This window comes from Wyeomyia smithii, chromosome 2 (genome assembly GCF_029784165.1).
Source record: "Wyeomyia smithii strain HCP4-BCI-WySm-NY-G18 chromosome 2, ASM2978416v1, whole genome shotgun sequence".
NCBI classification, from domain to species: Eukaryota; Metazoa; Arthropoda; class Insecta; order Diptera; family Culicidae; genus Wyeomyia; species Wyeomyia smithii.
Window position 1 is genome coordinate 262,738,703 of NC_073695.1, and position 25,226 is coordinate 262,763,928.

Here is a 25,226-nt window from a genome sequence, read left to right on the forward strand (position 1 = left end):
TTAACCATTTCCAATGATTCGATTATCATTGTTCCCGTAGTGGATTGGCGATTCCAAGTTTATATCCAACGGAACCTTAACCAAACTTTATACACTTCATAGATACGGAACGGCCGACACTTCTGGAATTCGGAAAAGATCAGTTTAATCTTTGACAGTAATTCATACATTAGGGCTTTCGTATTATTTCATGTTTTTTTTTTAATTTTATTTTGTGCTTTAAAAGATTTGAGATCAAGTAACAGAAACTATTGTATAAAGTAAGCATAGCCGGATTTAGTGTGGGTCCAGGGGGCCTTAGTTTGTTGCATAACAATTTAAAATTATATTATGAAATTAATATTATTTTCTATTGTGAGACACTGCACGCAGATGGCATCCTCTGTTGGGCAAGAAATCTCCTCATCGGAGGTGAAGAAGGCACAATAGGAACGAAATGAATGAAAAAGGGCTGTTCCCACTGCTTCCGTTCCGGGACCGGGCCGGGACCGGGCCGTGGCTGTTCCGCGTGTCGTCCGGGCTCGTTTGAGATTGATTGCATGCGTTCTTATGGACACATTCACACCGACGCGCCGTGCCCAGACCGGGGCAGCGTTGAGTTGCCGTCGTGCTGCCGCAGTGCGAGAGAAAAACTATCGTTGCCGACGATACTTTGTGTTGGCCGGAGAGTGCACGGAAGGCACTCGGGTGGATGCGTGTATGTTGTAGTGCCATATATCGCGCGGAGTGAGCTACGGTATGAGAAAAAGAGAAAGACGTTCTTTCACATACACACATCAACATTTCTCAGCCAGAGCGCAGCGCAGGCACGGTTCAAGCACGGCGCAGTGTGAATGCATGAAAAGTCCCGGACGAGCCCGGTCCCGGAACGGAAGCAGTGGGAATAGCCCTTAAAGGTTATTTTTTCTTCACGCATGAAAACAGTTAATTACTATTCTCAAGAGAATGCTTTTAAGCTGAGCAATTTGTTGATGATACACAAAATTGTGTATTTTTTCAAATTTTGTTTCATATACTTAATGTACCTAAAAACTTTTGTACCCGGAAGAAAATGACGTGATTTTTCAATTTCTATCGAGAAAAAAATTGAAAGGAATTAATTTGGGTAAAGTCATAAAACTCACACAAGAAAACGTGAAATTCGAATAAATTAAAAAAAAAACTCGTGGAACTCTGAAACTTGAAGAGTTAGAAATTTTCCACATTCTGTATAGTTTAATGTAATTTAAAGATCTATAACTTTGTCGAAAACCACAAAGCTTCATCGTGTTTAGAGAAAAAGTTGGCATTGCAACACCATCCACCTTCGCGGCTAAATTCATAGCTGATCCAAACATCCAATTTGAAGCCTTGACTATGCCAAGAAACTTTGTAGAGAATTACAAACCGATTAGATAAACTCTGTGAGCGCTTATAATTTCGTTCTGATAGATTTTCTTCCTAACCCAGTGTGCAGTGCAGCAAGAGTTAAATTGAATAAATTTGCTAAATTGAATAAATTTGCTAATGTGTTGAATTGAATAAATTTGCTGGTAGATGATATTATTGAAAAGATCATGACACTTTTTTGAAAACGAGTTTATTCAGTGTCAGTTGTTCTCGCAGTTAAAAATTTTCGTCGTTAGAATAACCATGACAAACAACGACAACCGACAAGATCTTTTTAAAGTTCGCTATTAGTAGGTATTCTTGAAAATGCGCTTGGCACCAACTTTGAAGGCCCATATCTTTTGATCAAAAAATATCACCACCGCCAAATTTTCAGGGCAGTTTCGAAATTTCGTTAAAAATACTTGTGATTTTTTTCAGATTTTTCAGTGCCCCAGAACAAAGATTTTCAACATATTGTTTTAAATAGTTACTATTGAAAAAATATTTTTTTCTCCAAAAAAATTATTTTCGTAAACTACAACTTAGGATGTATCTGCTGTGAAAATTTCATCAAATTCGATGCAATATTTTTAAAGCTATGTCTATTTAAAAACAATTTTGACCTAAATTTCAAATGACAATAACAACTTGTAAACTTACTCAAATTCAAAAATTGGAAAATCAACTTCTCGAGTGAAACTCTTGAAGTTTTTAATACTTATTTGAAAAAATTAGATATCGCGATTTTTAGTGATCCGTTTCACGAATTCTGACCCAATATATAGCTTCTGCTACCAGCCATATTGCGCTTTTTGCTTTACAATTTTTATTGTTGATTGTTTTGTGTAAGACATCTTCTGGTGAATTTATATTCTGTTCCAACCTAATTTTAACAATGTCTGTTAGCCAGTTCCAGATCACATTTAAATATTTACAATATTTTATTCTATGAATATTTGTATCAGGTTTGCCACAAGTATCACAGGAAAGTTAAAAAACCAATTACCAAATTTTCGACCCACGACAATTCCATACGCGAATTTTATAAACAAAATACATTAGACGAAAATCTTATCTCAGGCTTGACGGAGACGGAGGAAACGTCACATCACAGCCGCACTAACACGAACACAGTCAAAACACACAAATACCAACACGCGGAAACTGTCCACATTATAACTTGACTGATTTTACGTGAAAGTTACTAATGCCACGTAAAGCGGCAGATTTTCTTAGTGTCAGTCCCTTACGTGATTTTTCAGGTAGATTTACCGTGGCAATTTTTTAGTGTGCAGGCTTCTTACTATCTTTAATATGTGGAAAGATCAGATTGAATGTTCACCGTTCACTTCTTGCCCAGCATAAGCGATGCGTGTAGCAATTTTTGCACCACACTTCTTTCTTTCAATTTGTGCTGTGTTTCTTCCGCTCGCCGAAAAATAATACTTCTGCTGCTTACACCACAACTGAACGAAACAAAAGTGATGAATTTGGGATTGGTCGATATTGGATCAATCTACGGAGAAGCGATCTTTTCCAGGCCGAATTTCGATTTCTCGAATCGATTCTTTAGCTTTGGAAAAATCGTTTATTTTTCGATTTGTATTTTTCGAGTTTTTGAAAATATTGATTGTTTTTCAAAGTGCAGCAATTTTTTTAGATGGAAGTTACCTCGTCTTCGGTAACAGGCCCCTTAGCATTATCGAAAACTGTTCAAATAATTTCGGTTTTTCACAAAAAAGAGAATATTTATTCTCAAATACACTGGTGCTAATAATTCAATTTGGAAAAAAATGGCGCTTGGTTCGGTCTGGTTACACACTATAGAGGTCTCTCCTATAATCATTGCTACATTGTATCACATTTCACAAGCAATAAAGCAAAAGTGTGATGTATCGACTCACTAACAAACACTCAACGGAAGTTATCAAGTGATTTTAAATTTCAGGTATATTCTTTTAACAATCTTTCGAACATGATACAACAATTTATTCTACCTCTTGCGCATTGTATCCACCGAAGGTGTTATAGCATTGTAAACTTCAGTTGAAATTATTTCGTATGAATTTCACAGCGCCGCAAAAAAGTTCTTCGAAAGATCGGTCTTACAGAGATCGATCCCGCGGCTTTTTCTTTTCTAATAAATCGATGCTCGGACCGCTCAAGTTATTCGATCTTATAAATCGATTTTTTCCCGAAGATCGCCCAATCCCAGATGAATTACTCTAGTGAGAATACATCGCAGTGCACACTGCTTTTGCCTTTCTCCTAGAAAGGTATAGCAATCACTGGCAAAACCGAAGGTATGAAAGGCATATATTCATCAATTCATTTAGACAACTGTCAGATGATGTAAATTATTAAATAAACAAATAAATATCACTCGACTCAGTTCGACGAGCTGAGCATTTTCTGTATGTGTGGGTGTGCAACTTTACAATCTCACTCCATTTTCTCAGAGATGGCTGGACCGATTTTTATAAAATTACACAGTGCAACAAAAATTGATTTTTGACGTAGAACTACGTTTTACTTTAGCATACCACACAGGGATGCAAACTGAAAAACTGGGACGAAATTTGTATGATGTGTGTATGATATGGTGTGATGTGTGTATGATATGGTATGATGTGTGTATGTGTGTATGATTTGGTATGATGAGTGTATGGTGTGATTATATGGTATGATGTGTGTGTGTATATGATATGATGTGTGTGTGTATATGATATGATGTGTGTGTGTGTCTGTGTCTGTATGATATGGTATGATGTGTACTGCTTTTCCAAGCATAGTTGTCCCCGCGTGCATAAGGTTTGTGTAGAATATGGGACTACTATGATTGGAACGGCAGTGTATGTGTCTGTATGATATGGTATGATGTGCGTGTGTCTATGATATGGTATGATTTGTGTGTGTGTGTGTGCTGTGTATGGTTTTTAACTCGGCACGTTCTGCTAACTGCTGAATCCGGTTCACGAAATTCACAACCCTTCATTAGTAGACATTATAACTCATTACCCAAGTAAAAATATTGGTTTTATCAAAATTTAATAGCGCTCAATACAGCCCAAAAAGGGCTACAAAACTTTGATAAAACCAGTTGTGTACTAGGGTAATGAAACACTCAATGCGTTTTATAATAGTGTACGTAGTTCTACGTCCTTTTTGTGGTCGTGTCTTGGATACAACCTCCTACTTTTTTTTCATATATTTGAAACATATTTATTTCATGTTATGTTTTGAATGTTAGGTTTCACTGTTGGCTACCAAAAATTTGTTATTTAGGATGAAAAATAAATCCAGCAAATGTTATCAAGGTGTTTTTTTTTCTGAAAATTGAAGTGTTCGTGTGAATCTATTTTAGCAAATAAAAAGTTTAAAACTGAAAAGTATAGTTAAAAAGTATAAAACTGACATTGAAAAAGTTGAAAAGTTAAACTGTCGCAAAATTCTAAGTGCTAACTAAACTGCCGCTATTCGCATAACAGCCCTATGTGAAATTTCAGTGTTTTCTCATTGTTTTGCGGGAATGGGTCCATCCTGGCATGCTTCTCAAGAATAGCCATTCGAAAAGTCAGGTTTGATTCCCACAACCTCCATTTCAATGGCCATTCTTGAAGAGCACGCCAAAATGGACCCATTTTCGCAAAAAAAAAAAAAAACAAAAAAACACAGGACTTGAGCATAGGACTGTTATGCAAATAGCGGCAGTAAAACTGGAGTTAAAACGTTTAAATAATAATGGAAAGTCACGTGATAAATAAATGAAGGCGAAATAGTACGAGGGTGTCTACAAGGCACACCCGCATGACGTAGGACTACGGTATTTTTATATATCCCAATGCTTCGGAAAAACCGTCTGCTGCATAATTGCGCTTATACATCATATTCATATAACGAGACATTGCGAGGATTGAGATGTTCGTACAAATTTTCAATATATTCGTTTATTCACTTAACGAAACTGCTATCGCTGTAAAACTGTAATACAAATATCTGGCGTCCGAATGTCACCAGTGCGGTCTCGGAATGAAAATGATGGAGAAATATTCGAATAGTACTTCTTATGTCAAGGTTTCGTCAGTTACTTGGGAAGAGAGCGGGGCGCAGCAGAATAGGAAATGACAAGGAAAGTTAACCAGACCTCCGAAAAATAAGAATGATTGAAATAATGTGTGCAAAATAGTGGTTTTGTAGCTTAAATGACTTTTTTTCATAAATTACGTTCGGGCAACCTGAAAGCAATTTTTTAGAGATTAGAAATGTTCTACAAAATGCTATAAATAACATTATCTTTCATTTTGGGAATGAGCACCTTGACATTTTCAACATCGGTTTTTTTGGGACAGCCTGATGCGTATGTTAAATATATATAAAAATAATAGACAACACACAAAATTCGTTTATAGTGAATCCGGAATAAAAATTTGTTGAAAATCAGGGCAATTGCTTTTTTATAATAATTTTGCTGTATTTTTAAGCTTTAGCATTCATTCCTAATCAAATTAATAACTTTGTTTTTTTATAACGACTGAAACGGTTAATTTAACGGGTTTATCGGCTTAATCAGTCCGTGTATACTAGCAAAAATGATTTGTTTTTTTCTTATTCCAACAGTTTCGGTGACTTTATTTCAAATTCATTTTTTTCCTTGAAAAAGGTGGAATAAAGTCACCGAAACTGTCGGAATAAGAAAAAACAAATCGTTTTTAACTAGTATACACCTGTCAAATTAATAACAGAAATTTTGGATATTTAAAAAATATACATAATTTATATCAATATGAAAAAATCTAATTTTCATGAACCATACGATCATTTTTCAACTTTTTTTCACTTCATTTACTTTTTCTTAGATTAACTCATACTAATCTTATTCGATATCGCGTAAAAAATCTTCCAAGACGCGTTAAAATAATCCACGTTTTTTGAAAAAAAATACTTTAAAAAAATCGCTTTATTGTGACAAATCTCGTAAAAAATACCGCGCATGAAAAAATAATTAACCTGTGTAAAAAAAAAGACCCCAGTATATGTAGAATGAGACTGCAATACATATTCTTTGTACATTTTGAGTTTCATACTAGATGACCTTCTAGTTATAGTCTGAATCTACAAACGGTACCGAAAATCGATCCCCAGTTCAAAAAAGTTTACTGAATAATACAAGAGCAACTTTCATGTCGTGATTTCCAGCTCAACGATTGTGTCCTCAAAGGTTTCGTTTGCACAGTACCGCAAAAGGTCACTCTCCAAAATTCATGTGACCACGAAAGTAAAAAAAACGGCTGCGTGGGGGTTGGAAGGCAGCAGTCGACCGTCGAAATGAAATAATAATGAGAAAGAAAAACTTGTTATCAGCAGCAGCAAATCAACGAGTTTTCCTGCGCACAACAACAGCAAGTACTTAATGCCTATCGCCATAAGTACCGGGACTTTTTTTTTAACCAGTGTCGCCTCGTACAGTGTAACTCACGGGATAATTATTTCAATGGGCACGAGCACACGCGTCCGTCTGCAGACCGGCCGCCGTTCCTGGCAAATTCCACTCGTACTATTGCTGCTCATTCCGTTTTTTTTTCGGTTTCAGGCCCACAAAGCAGAAGTTGCTTGGCTTGTGTTTTGTGCCACCGCCAATTCCAGGATTGTTCGAAAATGAACCCATAATGAGGACCATCAAGTCTTGATATCTGAAGTGGTTGTTGCCACATTTAGAATGAGTTTGGTTGTGTTATTTTTACGGCAGAACAGAGTTATGTTGTTTTTTTTTATTCAAACGAGAGACGCCTGGTATGGTGTCAAGTTCTGGAGGTCGACATCGACTAAAAGGGCTCTGATAAAATTGCTTATGAATGATAGAATTATTCATATGTATAATTCAACACAACAGTATGTATATGTTTTGTGGATTTACAAATATGTGTTCTAAGGTGAAAAATCTCTTGAGCTATGGTTTCCGATGATGAAACTAGTGAAAATTGGTAATTAAATAGATATTTGAGACTGAAACGAGAAGATATAAGTGTTTGTCAGCAAGAATACCATGTTTATCATAAAACAAAGGGATTTGTCTGAAGCCAACAAAAATCAGCTTCGGACGCTAGAGTGTTAATAGCCATTTGTCTTTTTTTTATTCATCTTATTAATACAACTTGTCAGCCTTGATTCCAATACCAGAAAATGCCTGAGTTTATTTTAACTGCATGACCGGAGGACAAGAGCCTACCATGCTGTCCTCCCGCCTCACTTTATGCGCTGACAGGCGGTCTTCCGCTAGCACATGCACATCGTACAATTAACCTATCATTAAAACCACCTCGCCTCGAATCGTGCTTTCTTTTTCCCACTTTATACGATCCCCCATCCATCGTCGCTGTCATCATCGTCGTCATCCTCGTCGCAACTCATCAGTTCTGATTTTTCAATCATCATCATTATCGGCCCCCCAATCGCCCGCGGGTCCTACGGTCTGAACACCTTCAGACATTGTAGTCGAAGTCGCCGGAGCGTTGTGTGCAGTAAGGTGATAATCGACCTCATTACGACCCACTCCGATTTGTCAGGTGAACGAACACATGCCTTTATAAATACATACGCGTACACATGCATATGGCAGACAGCCATCAACGGCAATCACGAAAGTGGGCAATAATTACGGGAGCGTTATTTTGAAAAATTGTTTAAAAATTAATTATGACAAATTTAATTAATTTTTTCTTCCTCCTTTTTTGCTGTGACACCTCTCTCTTTCGCTCCCAATCCCCCCAACGACCTTAATTATTCGTTCGGGTTATTGACGGACTAACTGGCGCTGGCGGGCGGTTAGTTGTTTGACTGCCGGATGATTTTTCAATTGAGCAAGAACCGAACTGTGCTGTCGTGATGCTCATTAAGTAGGCTTCACATAATTATCGAGAGGCCTCAATAATTGCACGTGTGGTGACGGGCGATGAGCGAGCGATCGAACGAATCTCGGCATAAATTTAGTGATTTCACTGAGGCTTGATAAATTGCCATTATTTTGGTTGATGCACGGTAGCCCCCTGGGCTTTTTTTTCAATTGACTTGCGAAAAATTGCTAGCTGAAAGAGTTTTGGGTATAGCTGACAATGCGGTAAAATGAGGTGAATTGTAAATAGGAGAAGTATGTGTTTAAATACTCCCACAGTCACCCTGTAACGTACATTAGTTATCCATTTTCCACAATTATTAAACTTTTTGATTCAGTCACAAACTCTTACTCTGAAAACCGCACCATTGCATTGGGACTGTCGAGCTTCTCTAAAGTTATTTTCTTTCGTAAACTTTCTTAAACCAAGACAACAGAGGTAACGCAAATAGAGAGTGAAGTTTTCAGAGTACGCTTGTTGCTAAATGCTGCGAAAGGTCAGACCATCAATCGGCGACCGACGGACAGCGCAAAAAAAGCCTGAAAGGGAAAGTTTCTCGTCTTAATTAACACAATTATTCAATTAGTAGGCAAACCGTACGGTCGAAAAGTCGCTTCGCTCCAATGGCAGCCGTTGGTTCGTGCCGCGGGTGATCTTCGGGACCCCCACTTGAAACACTGCTCGAAATAATAAGTCGATGAAACCATACGTACGTACGTACGTACGCCTTCAAAAGGCCATTTCGCATCCACCACGCACTCAATGACACTTGGGCAGCATCTTGAAGCCAAACTCCTCCTTTTGGCTCACTTCAAACAACGTCCTCAACCAGCAATACATCAAAGCCAGGAGGGCACTTCTCGGCAACATACGGCCGAACAATGGGCGATTATTCCGAGGCGATGCCATCTCCCAGGTACCCCCAGGCTCAGGGTTTGGGTAAACGATTGCGATATATTCTAATTACCAGCGGACTGAAGGCGAGCCGACCCTATGCCATAACACCCGAGGTCCGCAGTAGATAGTCACACTTGAAATAGTTTCCTTTCCTCTTCTTCTGCGCCATAGGTAAGCCAGGCATAATGTGGTCAAGAGCACTCCAATCTCCTTGTTACGGTTTTGTTATTCTTATCAATCATAATCGTAACATTTGTTGAAGGATGATATCTCTGTTTAGATTGGTGGTGCTTCGCTGGTTCGCTGGTCACGGAGCGACACGGCTTGAGTTGAGCCGAAGAAAGCTTGGTTTTGTCTCTGTACACACACACTCACACGAACACACACATCATGGCTAGTGTTGCTCCGTCAACTGAACGCCCGTTGATGAGGCTGATGGAAGAAAAATAAATAAGCGCTGACAATGGGAGAAGTGCGCCCACCGAGGGCGTACTGCGCGCCACTTGGTGGAGGCGCATGGTGCCGATAAAGTTGTCTGTCTTAATTTGGCCGCTCAAGATTGTTTGTCCTAGCGCACCGGAGGGTTTTGCTATCCGATGTATCAATCAATCAGTGCCCTGGTTGATGGTACGGAATGCTGCCTCAAGTGATTGGCGCTCTCCACTCTGGCAAGGTACGGACTATGATCTTCAGTGGGGTACGTTCAAGTACACATTTGTAAGGTTTGAGCATGCCGCCCAATTCACAGGTAATGAGCTCTAAAATAAAGCCATCAATTTTAAACAAACGCTTCGCGTCTCAGATAATGTTGTTTTATCATTGAAAGAGAGGTATACAAAATACATCAACATTAAGGAGGTGAGAATGAAACGAAACATTTCGATGTTGAAAGAAACATACAATAAAATGGAACTGGAGCAGAAAATTTTCATGGGTAACGCCATACGTAGTAGTGCAGTTTTCGGAGTAGAATACCTTTAACTCTTTGTATCTTTAAAAAAAATGTAACTGACCAGCGTTGTTTTATCACTTATCAAAATATAATAATATAAGGAGTTTGTATAAAAAAGCATTGCGTCTTGCTCGGTTCGAATGCATTTTGACTCGTATTAAATTATTCGTAAATGCGTCGTTTTTTGTATTTTCAACTGATATTGATTCAGATCATTGCCCAGAGTTACGCCAATTTCAATGTCGTACAGCATCGAAAAAGGGAACTTCATTTCCTTTAATGGCGGATACCAGAGCTATAAAAGGAAATGAATTTCGATTTTTTGATTCCCATCCTTCTTTATCCCGGTATTATTTATTTATTATTTATTTGAGTTTTCGAAGTTTATGGATAGGCTTTAAAGTTTGAACAAGTTCGTGTATTTTCAGGGAGCATCTTAATTTTTACTAATCACAGAATAATCTAGAAATGGTGAGCCTAATTATTGAACTCAGTAGAACTCATTTCATTTTTAAGGCTTTTTATTCTGCTATACAACCTTGATGTATCATAATCATAACTTAAGTAAATATTAGCTGATACCCGGCCCACATTGCGGCGCCTCATAGTTTATGACAATGACCAAGTATCTCTTGAATGAGCCATAATAGAGGTTTCCCTTCGGACCTTCCCCCCTATTTTTTTATTTTTTCTTCGAAGTATTTTGCACGCGAAGATTAATAGCGTTAAAATCCGATTTTTCTCATGAGTATTAAATTTAGTATTATATTTTGAAAAATAGAAAATGCATGAATATTGAATGTTTTTGCCTTTCTCAAGAAAGGGGGGACGGAACATAAGGCATAACGGACGCAAGGCCGAATGGACGAAAGGCCGAATGAACGCAAGGCCGAATGGACGCGAGGCCGAATACGATATTGTATGATCGCATGAGATCGTGACTATGTGTTCCGGATTTGCAACATCCATTCCGCAGCATAATCTATTGAGATATATGTTGTATCGTTGATGGTTGACATATGATGGTTGATTCAACATAGATAATTTTCATTCTACTTATGTAGTTCAAGTGTAAATATATTCCTAAAGAGTTTAGGTTGGGCATAATATTTTTTTGAATCATGCGGTGCAGACGTATAATCGAGGTCAAGGAAACGAGGCGGTACTAAGTCGCCGTGGTTTCCACAGTCCGAGCCGGCAGCCGACCTACCGTCGAAAGCGGCGGCCTCTTGCACACAAACGACTGATCTACTGGTTTGCTAGGTCTACTCAAACAGAGTTTCTTTCCCTTAGTTAGGTCCGAACGAGCGGTAGCGAGAATCGTGTAGAATCCTCGCTTATCTATTCGCACTACTTTATGACGATTTTTTTCGCATTTTCCTTTTGTTCAATATCCATTGATTTCTGGTGGCAATGAACGACCGGAAAAAAAATCTTTGATCGGCAGTCGCTGTATGCTTCTGATGCGTATATTCTGTCACAGCGTTTTAGGATAAAAAGTACGGCCGTAAAAATACTGGTGCGTCCTACGCTACGAAGGCAACTCGCTCTGCCGCAGGTTAATGTACAGCTCTACTCAAGGCTGTACATTTATTGACGGCAAGGCGAGCCTATCGCAGCGTACGACTGGCTGTCCGAACGTTCAGAACTGCGATCAATGACTGGTTTTCAGTCACTGTATCGAATTATTTGTTATATGCAAAGAGCAACCATGGATTCGGATCGGTGCGCTGCTTATAGATGCTACACACATTCCGAGCTATGCTCTCGTCGTGTTCGGTCGCAATTTTATTTCGATCTCGATAGTGCCGACTAGTAATCCGCCTTCAAGGTCACCATGCATTGTGTTGCGTGTGCACTGCTGCTCGTTGCCGTCGTCGCTGTTGAAGACAGCAAAAACTTCAAAACAAAAAGAAGAATTCAACAATAGCCCGTGAGTTGTGTCGCTACTTGTAGTGATTCAGAACCCGGCGCACGGCTGTTTGGCTGTATTGGTGCTGCTGTGTGGTTGGATCGGACAACCAACCCTGCTGGAAGGAAGAAGCAAAAAGAGATTGGCATCGCCCGTGCGCTGATTGTGAAGAAGAGCGGCTGCATAAGCTAAGTAGTTTTTTTTCTTGTTTTTTTTTTCTACAATATTATTTACTGATTGGCATTTTGCCTGTGTGGCTCATGCGTCCAACATGGACGACGATGGTGGCATGACCGAAAGCGGGGATGAAAACCCGCTCGTTCCACCGCCTAGCCTTCCCGGATACAAAGTTCCAAGGGTTAAAATTGGAACCCAGCAGGAATCTACCCATCGGCTGGAGAAGTATCCGGAGGGCAAAGCTGGTATTGGGGCTGTATTTTTTCGGCCAAAAGTTAAAGCATTAAACACAATGTAAGTTTGTAGGGATCTGGCACGAATTCCAGCCGTGAATGAAATTACCAAAGTACGCCCGAATAAGCTGCGTGTTTTGGTGTCTGACTTCAAGCAAGCAAACGAGATTGCTACTTGTGAGCTCTTCACGCGGGAGTACCACGTGTACATTCCAGCTCGCGTAGTTGAGATTGACGGTGTGGTCAGCGAATCGAGTCTGACCGCCGAGGACCTGTTGAAGGCCCTTGAACCAGCCAAGATACTTGAATGTAAGCAATTACATTCAGTATCGCTCGACAAGGGTGTAAAAACTTACACCCCATCAAACTCGTTGCGCGTGACTTCCGCCGGGTCTGTCCCGCCGAGCTATGTGCCCGTGGACAAAGTGCGTCTACCCGTGCGCTTGTTTGTACCGCGGGTAATGAATTGCCTCAAGTGCAAACAGTTTGTCCATACGGCCTCCCACTGTGGCAATAAAGCACGAATCCCGGGAAAAGGTAATTCTCGGGAAATCATTACCGGAATTGCAAACCCTATCTGTAACGGAACCAATTCCCTCCACCTTTACCGACGCCAACTTTTCCAACAATCCAAACGTCTGCTGGCGTTAGTTATTTTTCTCCACGCTTAGGCAAATTGCGACCAGCGCTCGGTCACTTATGTCTGGACCGACCACCTGGCCTTTTAGTGGCTTAGCTGCTCGGCGCATCCTTTCCGTCATCAGCGTCATTTTTTAGGGGCCATCTACATACCACGTGGACAGCTTTGGGGGGGGAGGGGTCTGCCTAATGTCCACGGTCCATATAAAATTTTTAGAATTTATATGGGCAGTTGTCCACGGGGGGGGGGGGGGGGGGTAAGGGTTAAAATCGTTTAAAAACTGTCCACGTGGTATGTGGATGGCCCCTTAGGAAAAACCACAGTACGTGCGTCGCTGTTACTCCATGTTTAAAAGATTTGCAAGGTTTCCAAAGACACGGACAACTTCCCGGACCGCAGGTCATCTTCACTAGCATCAACGTTCGATGCCTCCGTACTTTCTCTAGTTTCGCTTTAGATGTACAACATTACATCTCTCAAGATTATGGCTTCGTGAAATGATTTTTAAGGCTTCTTCGAAAAACTTAAGGCTTCGCAAAATTATGGGAACATAACCACTTGAAAAGTGAAAAAAAACATAGATAAAACAATTAACATTCAATTCTCGGTTTAAATGTTAATAAATCGAATGTGATGATTTTTGGTATGTATCTGATATTAGGATTTAAAATTTTCCATCTTAGATTCTTGTTTTCCGATGTTCTATTTCCGATATTGAACTCAATTTTGATCATGATTAATGATTTTTGTTTCTGGTAATGGTTTTCGAATTTTGATCTCTATTTTAAATTTCAATTCACGACTTTCTGCCTTTGATACCCTGTTTTCAAATGTTGTAATACAATTTTCAATTCTCGATTTTCTTGTTTGATTCTCCGTTGCCAAATGTTGATGAACATTGATTTCCGGTACTCCCGTTGATTTTGAATTGACTTTTTTTTAAGATTTATTTGATGTTTTTCAAGCATCGATTTTGAATTCTGATTTTTAAAATTTCATTCTAGGGTTTCCAATTTTCAATTTTCCTTATTCTATATTTTATCTTGTTAACAGTGAATAACAATAAATTATACACACCAATACCGTGCTGGATCGAAATCCGTACACCTAAGCACATGATAATCTTTTTCGGTCAATTTAAAATCAAGAAATCACATATTGCTTTAAACTGACATGTTTGCTTACAGGTCTACTTATATTTTATCACTATTTTCAAGCAAAATGATTAAAATCACTCCGGAACTCGAAAAAATCATGTTTAAATAGAACATGTTTTGAATCGAAATCCGTACACAGTTTTTTGTCTGAATCAAAACCCGTACACTTTTGAATCGAAATCCGCACACACGCGATGTAGATTGGATCAAAGTCCATACAGCAATGAATCAAAATCCGTATAGATATAGAAGTACAAAAATGAACATCCTTTATTTATAATTTATGTTTAAATTCACGAATTAATATATTTTGAGGATCAATTGGTTCCTAAGCACGGTTTTCTAATTTTGTATATCAGCTGAAATAGTGCAATTTTCGTAGCGTTTCGTTGCGTCACCGCTTATCGTAGTAACTGGAACCAGAGCTGCAGAAAGTCAATATCATACTACTGACATTACGCCAAAATGATGCAACACCAGAATCAGCCAACTACGATGCATAGTTCATTACAAAAGAGTTTGCGATGTTACAATGATTCTCTTAGCGTCAACTCTCACTCTCATTTTTTTCTTGCTATCTTTCTCGATCATTCGGGTATGACTGTACTGAGATTGAACCAGCAGAAATATCAAGTTCATTTTGACAGCATGATGTTATGAGGATAGCAAACATAAAATCAATGATTTTTCTTCAATTGATATGTATGATATTGATATATGGTCGGCGTGCGATCAGAACGAACTAAGCGCCGTTTTCTCAGATTGAGTTATTGACACCCAGTGGATATGAGAAGTAATAATCTATCTATTATGAAGTAACGAAATCGTTTGAGCATTTGATAACGATATTATAACAAAAATTCTCTGTAACAGCTTGTACCCAGCAATTGCGGCGGTAAATGTTTTTCGACGCTTGGTTCGGTTTGGCTGCACGCCGACTAAAAGCATTGTCAATAAGCAACTATTACTTCGTTTTGTAACTGAGCGTATTTTAGTTTGGTACATTTTGAATCTGTATGATCATTCATTTTTATTCTCAGTAGAGAATATGCTTCTTCATAACACCAATTGTAATAAAAATAATTCTATTAATATTTTTCAAATGATCTCATATCCGAAAAATAATATTGCATTTTTATTTGTTTTTTAACAGCATGAGTTTATTAATTTGATTCTTGAATATTGTGCTTGTTGTAGGTTGAACTAAAGACAGTGTTAGTTCGCGGCAAAAAATTCATCGCGGGTGGCAAAACAGAAAACTTTTAAATATGCGGCGGTAAATGTTTTTCGACGCTTGGTTCGGTTTGGCTGCACGCCGACTAAAAGCATTGTCAATAAGCAACTATTACTTCGTTTTGTAACTGAGCGTATTTTAGTTTGGTACATTTTGAATCTGTATGATCATTCATTTTTATTCTCAGTAGAGAATATGCTTCTTCATAACACCAATTGTAATAAAAATAATTCTATTAATATTTTTCAAATGATCTCATATCCGAAAAATAATATTGCATTTTTATTTGTTTTTTAACAGCATGAGTTTATTAATTTGATTCTTGAATATTGTGCTTGTTGTAGGTTGAACTAAAGACAGTGTTAGTTCGCGGCAAAAAATTCATCGCGGGTGGCAAAACAGAAAACTTTTAAATATGTATGGGTATGTATATTTATATACAGATCCTGTTAAATTTTGGCACGGTTCAACTTTGTAACTGTTCAATTTCGGTTCGGAACGGTTTTGCTTTTCTCCTAGTTTTCATACATATTTTCTTTTAACGAAGAGGATGGCCGGAGTTAATCGACTGGTTTCGGATATATGGCCAGAATATGTTTCAGTAACATGGTAACGATGATCAAAGCAGTGCTTAGAACTGCTTAAAATCCTACCATGCCTCTCATTGAAAAATGTAAAAGTGCGGACCTGTTCCGGTTGTGTTCCGAATAATCGGGGTTGCTGTGCCAGCCCATCAAGCGACACATATAACCACTGGTTTGAAATTATAAACCTAGTTCATTGGTGGCCATATCTTGAATTGGGATCGTCACGGACCGCAAAGCAGATCAAATTTTAAAAACCCTGATAGCAACAAACTTCAAGCTGGCACTGACATAATCACGCTACTGAAACGATTTTTGATATTCCAAAAATCACCTTGATTTGCATTGCAGTGATATTTCCGAGTTAACTCTGTATATTCACGACGATTGACAATGAGAACCCGAAAATGGCAACAAAAGAGACAAGATGTCGAATCATTTGTCGGATCTCCACGCTTACTGTGATGGTTGCTGGCTATTCATGAGAGAAAGAAACGAGTGCGATGATATTTTCTCTCTCGTCATAGTCAGCATGTTGCTTGGATTAATCGCAGCTCTGACTGGAACCTTATATATATATATATATATATATATATATAATATATATATATATATATATATATATATATATATATATATATATATATATATATATATATATATATATATATAATATATATATATATATATATATATATATATATATATATATATATATATATATATATATATATATATATATATATATATATATATATATATATATATAATATATATATATATATATATATATATATATATATATATATATATATATATATATATATATATATATATATATATATATATATATAATATATATATATATATATATATATATATATATATATATATATATATATATATATATATATATATATATATATATATATATATATATATATATATACCCCTAGGGGGTCTCCCATACAAAAATATCAAAAAATCACCATTTTTGGCACTTTATATGACAAAAATCAGTGAAATGGCTATTATTTTTCCGCACAAATGAAGTTTCTAGGAAAAAAATGTTTTTTATTTTTGTTTTTGGATTTTTGTTTTCTCCTGCTTCGCATGGGATTCGGTCCTGAGTCTTCAGCGCATACATACACAATTACACATATTTCTGAGCCATTCTCATTGCAGATGGCGTTTGCAGTTGGCGTCCTTTTGAACATTAAATCGTATATCACTCTGTTACATCATATGTAATATTTTTATTTCGACCAGTCAGGCGAGCACCGCTGGTATGCTACCACAACGGCTACCACGCACGGACGCTCCGTTTCCACTGTTCCCAAGCACACTGTAGAACCAGAGTGAATAAATAGAGTGACGCAGAGTCTGGAACCAGAAAAACCAAACGAACACTGCAAAGTCGGGTGTTTTCGTCAATGAAATAGTCTGCTGGGAGGCAACAAAAATCCATTCACTGTTTCCTCACAATCGGATTCTTCGGGAACCGAAAAAAACTCACATTCCTTACTGTTTTTTGTTATTACACAAAACGCACTTCATTTTATCTATCTCTATCAAACTTTATCCAACGAACTTGTTTTAAATTTAAATACAATAACTATCTTTTCACTCTGACAATAACAACACTCCGTTGAAGTCAACTGGAACTTGAGCAAAAAGGGGCTGCCAGAAAAATATTTTGGTGGATACATAAAAAAAACCGTGTTGCTGTTTTGACTGAATTTCTCTCTGCGCCACTCTATCTATTCACTCTGTGTAGAACTAGTGTAGGTTTCGTATAGGATAGAAACGTCAACATAAATCATTCTACATCGTCCGCCAAAGAGTCAACACCTAAAATAAAAACCTGAAAGTGAAAGTGAAAATTGTTAAAGTCAAAATATATTTTTTTTAGTTTACAATGAACCCGCTAGATGAAATAGCAACAACATCATCAGCTATCGAAAACCCAATGAGTCATATACCCAAGCATGATGTTGCTGTTTTTGGTGTGTCTTCTGATTTGAATGATATTAATTTACCAACCGATCTGGATATCTTGAGATATTATTTTTACTTAAGCGAACGTGCAAAAACAGAACAAAAAAAGTTTTCTTATAAACAATTCTCTAATCACGTAACAGATAGGTTGGTTGGAATTTGGGAAAAACTTGGTATGGAAATAATTTCAAAAAAATATGTTGCTGTTAAATTGAATAGATTGGTTGACAAATACCAAGCCGGAATTAAGAAGACGAATAGAGACCTTTTAGTGTTTACCGGTACTCTGAACGAAATTTTTTATATTGGAGCATGTAAATGCGATTTGACGGCAGCTCAATGTAACTGCGGTTTGGTTCCAGAACGCCTCAAAGAGTTTATGCACGATCAACATAAACAGAGAAGACTAACAATTGATACATTTCTGATGGAAATTGAAGAGCAAGGGACATCGTCATCAATGCCAACAATGCCAACATACGAAGATCCCGATGATACAACATACGTAGACGTACCGATGACGGTTGATGAAGATGTTATGAATAGAAGCACAAGTTCACAATACACAGAAAGATACGATTGTTTTAACTTTGCCTTGATGTGTGACAGATTTGGTGTGTCTGATAGAGTAGCGTCAGCATTGGCAACCAGTCTTTTCAAAGATTTTGAAATGAAAGATCAGCATGGCGAACCTCGCATCATGGATAAATCGAAAGTTCGTAGAGAAAGAGAGAAATGCAGACGAATAGTGCTCCGCAAAAGGTTTGATGATTCCAGTTTAATAGCGTTTTCATTCGACGGCAGGAAAGATGATACTTAAATTGATGGTAAGTATCATAGTAGGATGGTAAAAGAACCTCACCTTGTTATTTTGAGAGAACCGAATTCTCGATTGATTGGTTACGCAAGACTGGTAGAGGAAAGTGCTGAATACAAAACAACAAAATTGAATGAATTTTTCAACGATAAAAACATATCTCTGGATGCATTGATTGGCATATGCACTGACGGTGAGCCAACAAACACTGGCACACACGGTGAAATTATACGAAGATTCGAATTGCTGCTAAAAAGACCATTGCATTGGTTTGTTTGCCTTTTACACTTCAACGAACTTCCGTTTCGACATTTGTTTGGGGTTTTGGATAAATCATCCACCACTGGACCAACATCAACAACCGGGAAACTAAGCAAGCAAATTGAAAATTCTGAAGCTCTTCCGGTAAGTCATTGCTATCACTCATTTATTATAATTTTCTAACATTTTGAATGGTGAAATCATAATAAATTTATTTAATTATTATATATTTTTAGGTGGTGGGCGACTTTCAGAGAATTGCGTTGGAAAATATGCCTCCTGTTGCAGAACAGCACGAATATTCCACCGATTCGCAGTACTTATACGACATGGCACATGCAATTTCTAATGGCGTGGTTTCTGTGGATCTGGCTAACATAAAACCAGGGTAAATTGTACATTCTCGCTGGCTCACCAAGGCCGCTAGATTATTACGATTATATGTGACAATGAAAAAACCACCTAAAAATTTAAGAATTCTGGTTGAATTTATAATTAAGGTTTATATGCCAATGTATTTTAATATTAGGTATTACAGCTCTGTCGTGTACGGTAGTGTATTATTTTTCAAGTACATTACTTGGGCACAATTTCTGGAGCCAAATTTACGCACTGTTGTCAATCATGTAATTAAAAATAATCCATATTTTGCACATTCGGAAAATATCTTGCTATCAATGTTGTTTGATGATAGGAAAGAGGTGCGCGACTCTGCTATCAAGAAAATTTTACGATATCGAGACAATGTTGAAGACCCATCGGAACTTAGAGAATATAAAAAACCAGATATAAACTTCCATTGCTTCGATTACACGAAAATGATCGATTTGACTGATAAAAATAACGTTTTTGAACCACCATTCACGCGAATCATTCCGTATGAAACATTGATAGCATATTTAAATGAAGATGATTCACCATTTACTGATCCGCATATTCCATTACATATACAAGGAACGGAACAACACGTTCAACTGCTAGCTAGCGTTTCCAAACGAGTAATATTGGAAAATGTAGAGGCTGTTATGGAGGCGACATTAGAGAGCCGTGCGAAATTGCCCAGTGTTGAAACCAAAAAAGACTTCAAACAATAATTTTTTAGTTTCTTTCCTATGTTCTGATCGAATAAATTTTCAAAGAGAAAACAAAAATCCAAAAACAAAAAAAAACATTTTTTTTCCTAGAAATTTCATTTGTGCGGAAAAATAATAGCCATTTCACTGATTTTTGTCATATAAAGTGCCAAAAATGGTGATTTTTTGTTATTTTTTTATATTTTTGTATGGGGGGGTCCCAGGGGGTAACACTAGCATGGGTGGGTCAGCCCTCCAAAGTTAGTGGGGGTCGGTCATACATTTGGACTCGATTGGGTCACTCTAAATGGGTCAAAACAGGATTTTTTGAAATTTGACCTTTTGGGTACCTACACGTTAGTACAAGGGACATCAGAATTCATTTTAGAGGTATGGTTTCTCGAGAAAAGTATCTTATTTTGATCCCTAAAATCCGAAAATCATATGTGCCTAAGCGATTTTTAAATCGACCCACCCTAATATATATATATATATTTATATATATATATATATATATATATATATATATATATATATATATATATATATATATATATATATATATATGTATATATATTGGTTGGTCACCTCAGGGGTTTGGATGCAAATTTCCCCTCCACCTGAAACAAAAAAAAAAAAAAAAAAAAAAAAAAAAAATATATAAAAATATATATATATATATATATATATATATATATATATATATATATATATATATATATATATATATACGCTTTCGCAGTTAAGTTAATGTAATTGTAGGAAAATTATTAAACCTACCTGTCAAGAAAAAAAAAAGGAATAAAACAAAACTTCAAATAAAATTAAAACTATCTTACTGACTATAAAGTGAGCTTTGTCGGAATTTGTTGATAATTTGACTTGACATATTTTCTAATGTTTCTACATTCGTGAGCCTATGTAGCTCGTTCGTGCTAAACCAGGGAGGACGCTTCAAAATCATTTTCAAAAGTTAATTCTGAATCCTTTGAAGTGTCTTCTTCCTGGTTGCACAACAACTTGTCCAGATGGGAACTGCATATAACATTGCTGGCCTAAAAATTTGTTTGTAAATTAACAGTTTATTCTTGAGACAAAGTCTAGAGTTTCTGTTGATAAGAGGATACAAACATTTTATATATTTATTGCACTTTGTTTAGATATTCTCAATGTGCTCCTTGAAAGTAAGATTCTTATCATAAATTAGCCCTAAGTATTTTACTTTATTAGACCAATTTAAGACCACACCGTTCATCTTAATAACGTGGTTATGGGTGAGTTTGAGAAATGAAACTCTTGTCTTATGAGGAAAAATTATTAAGTGTGTTTTAGAAGCATTAGGGGAAATCTTTCATTTCTGCAAGTATGAAGAAAATATATCTAAACTTTTTTGTAGCCGACTGCATATAACACGAAGGCTTTTTCCTTTTGCGGAAATGCTTGTATCGTCACAAAACAGAGATTTCTCACAACCTGGTGACAAATCAGGAAGATCAGAAGTAAAAATGTTATATAAGATTGGGCCCAAGATACTCCCCTGAGGCACACCAGCTCTAACAGGCAATCTATAAGATTTACCATTTAGATAGTTAACCTGAAGAGTTAGCTATTAAACCTTTATGCCAAACACTGTCGAATGCCTTTTCTAAAGACCCTTCCGATAATTTTAAATACACTTACGATCAACCGTCATTTCGAATAACGTGCAGTATTCAACCAAACGTTGACTGCGTTCTGTTGTTTAAATCCAAAAGAAACAGATGCTGTCATTTTTTCTAACATTTAGTGCGAAATTTTGAATATGCGTGGCCTTTCTCCCGAGCAAAGAAAGCGAATTATGCACAAATGGGGCACCGTGAGTGGTCTTTCTATAAGAAAATTAGCCACAGAAGAAGTATAAGTATCGGAGTGTCGGAGCAGTTCAAACCGCATTGCGGAAGTATTGTGAAGAGTGCACATTTTCTGATGCCCCAAGACGTGGAAGAAAACCCGGGCCTGTTGATCCAACAATGGACAAAAAGGTTAAGGAATACTACAAGCGGCATCCTTCAGTATCAGTACGAGATGTGGCGAGAAAGCTTGGAACCTCGGCGAGTAACGTTATGCGTGCCAAGGGAAGAATGAGTCTGCAGACCCGTCGGAAGCAGAAGCAGCCAAAACGAAATCCAAAACAAGCTGAATCTGTGAAACCGAGAGCTCGGAAGCTTTATGACAAACTTCTGACCAAAAAAATGGGGTGTTGTATCATGGATGACGAAACCTACATAAAACTGGACTATAAGACTCTGCCAGGACCGCAATTTCATACACCACCGAAGGAAAAGGATGTCCCTGGACCAGTGAAAGCCATTTACACCGAAAAATTCGTCAAGAAGGTAATGGTTTGGCAGGCTATTTGTGAATGTGGGAAAATATCTCGTCCATTCATTACGAATGACACAATGAATGGTAAAATTTACGTGGAAGAGTGTTTGCAGAAAAGGTTGTTACCCATGGTTAAGCAGCATAACAATCCTCCAATCTTTTGGCCCGATCTTGCTTCCTGCCATTACTCTAAGGATGCACTCGGGTGGTATAAAATAAATAATGTCACATGTGTCCCAAAGGAGATGAATCCTCCAAACTGCCCTGAAATTCGCCCTATTGAAATTTTTTGGGCTTTGACCAGGGCAAAGCTGAGGAAATATGTCAAACCAGCGGACAATGTTGAAAAATTTAAAAAAGATTGGCTTAATGTGGTAAAAATGGTCGGAGAACACGGAGAACTACGAAAAATAATCCCAACTTGAATTGAAACTGGAAAGAAAACACTTATTATCTATATTTCAGAATAAAATGACCCGAAAAATCCTGTATTTTTCGTTTTATTCAAAAAAGAAGATGTATTCATAATTTTCGTTCGAATCATATTTGTTACTCTAAGTAACTGATGAGTAGTGGAATGCCCATGGCGAAAACCAAACTACTCATTTGCAAAAATTGAGTTCTCATCAATATGTGTTATCATTCTATTAAGAATTATTCTTTCAAAAAGTTTGCTAATAGAGGAAAGTAAACTAATTGGTCGATAACTTGATGCCTCAGCTGGATTTTTTTCAGGTTTTAAAATTGGAGTGACTTTGGTATTTTTCCATTTCGTAGGAAAATGTGCTAGCGCAAAGCATCTGTTAAAATTTTTTACCAAGAAATTTAAAAAATTTTCGGTAAGTCTTTTGATGAGGGTATAGAAAATCCCATCATCTCCTGGTGCTTTCATGTTTTTGATTTTTTTGAGAATAGTTCGCACCTCATTCAAGTTTTTTTCCAATACCCCTTCGGGAAGAAATTCTTGGGTGGTGATCTGATCATACTTTTGGTTTACTTCATTTTCATTAGGACTTACTACGTTCAAATTGGAATTATGAACACTCTCAAACTGCTGAGCAAGTTTTTGAGATTTTTGTTCATTCGTTAGAAACATGCAATCACCATCTTTAAGGGCTGGAATGGGCTTCGAAGGTTTCTTAAGAAGCTTCCAGAAAGGTTTTGAATAAGGTTTTAGTTGTTCAACTTCTCTCATGAAATTCTCATTTCGCAAGAGAGTGAATCTATGTTTAATTTCCTTTTGTAATTCTTGAAAAATAATTTTCAAAGCAGGATCACGAGATCTTTGGTATTGACGTCTCCGTATGTTCTTCAAACGTATAGGAAGTTGAAGTTCACTGTCAATAATTGGTGCATTAAATTTCACTCGAGCCATAGGAACTGATAAATTCCGGGCATTGAGAATTAAGCTGCTAAAATTATCTAATGCTCTGTCAATGTCGGCGCTATTTTGTAAAATAATATCATCATTCAAATTTTCTTCGATCGTAGAACGATATCTATCCCAATTAGTCTTGTGATAATTTAACACAGATCCAGTGGGATTTAAAATAGTTTCATGGGAATTAGAAAATGTTATGGGAAGATGATCAGAATCTAAGTCAGATAGATGGATTCCTAATAGAAGAATAACATGTAGGACCATTTGGAAATAAAACTGAATAAAATCCAGCCAAGCAATCATTAAACAATATTTTTCCATTGGAATTGCTTTGAGCATTATTCCAAGATCGATGTTTCGCATTAAAATCATCGATGATTAAAAATTTAGATTTATTTCTTGTGAGTTTTTGCAAATCTCCCTTGAAATAATTTTTTCGCTCACCAGTGCATTGAAAAGGCAAATACACTGCGGCTATACATAAATGCCAATACTTGTTTCCATTTCAATTCCCAAACTCTCGATAACTTTGGTTTCAAGATGGGGTAAAACACGATGTTTTATTCGACGGTGGATAACTATTGCAACTCCACCACCGGCAACAAAAATTCTATCAAACCTATGAACCATATAATTTGGGTTCTTTTTCAGTTTAATATTTGGCTTTAAAAGCGTTTCAGTCACAACTGCAATATGCACATCGTGGACTGTTAAAAAATTGAAAAATTCATCCTCTTTCGCTTTTAAAGAGCGAGCATTCCAATTTAGAAAATTTATAGCATTATTTAAAATCATTGCTGAATTTCAATTCCATAACAATATTAGTTGTAAATTTTATACCTTCTTGAACAGCCTCGTACATCGAGTTACGGTTCAACAAAACGGACATTAGCTGCAGCATGAATTGTTGTAGGTATTCAATCTTCTCGGGAGTTGGACTACCTAAATCGATACTGGCTAACTTTTCAGCACCAAACACGAATGGTTTGTTACTGTTTGAATTTGAAATATTACCTGGAAGGACACTGGCATATGAACAGCCTGGTGTTGCCTTTGTTATCTGAATTTAAATTATTACCTACAGACACACCTGCTAATGAAAGTGCTGGTGATGCCTGAACAGTATTGAAAGTCCTTTGATTACCAACATTTACAACAGGTTGTCTAGAATTCCTACGTTGTCTGGAAGCAATAATTTTTGACCTTACAGGACAATTAAAGGAATTAGATTTGCCATTTCCCCCACAGTTTACACATTTGAAACTATTAGTGGTCTCTTTCACGG

General features: G+C 37.0%; 2 protein-coding genes across 4 annotated transcripts in view; both read left to right on the forward strand.

The window, feature by feature from the left end:
• Positions 1-25,226, forward strand: part of LOC129723352 (SOX domain-containing protein dichaete) — a 189,475-nt gene that overhangs the window by 9,020 nt on the left and 155,229 nt on the right. The gene's annotated exons all lie outside the window — the stretch shown is intronic.
• Positions 18,879-19,542, forward strand: LOC129723354 (uncharacterized). The gene is made up of 2 exons (XM_055677532.1): positions 18,879-19,267; positions 19,360-19,542. Exons 1-2 carry the CDS (start codon positions 18,890-18,892, stop codon positions 19,513-19,515), a joined length of 534 nt encoding a protein of 177 aa, XP_055533507.1. The 5' UTR covers positions 18,879-18,889; the 3' UTR covers positions 19,516-19,542.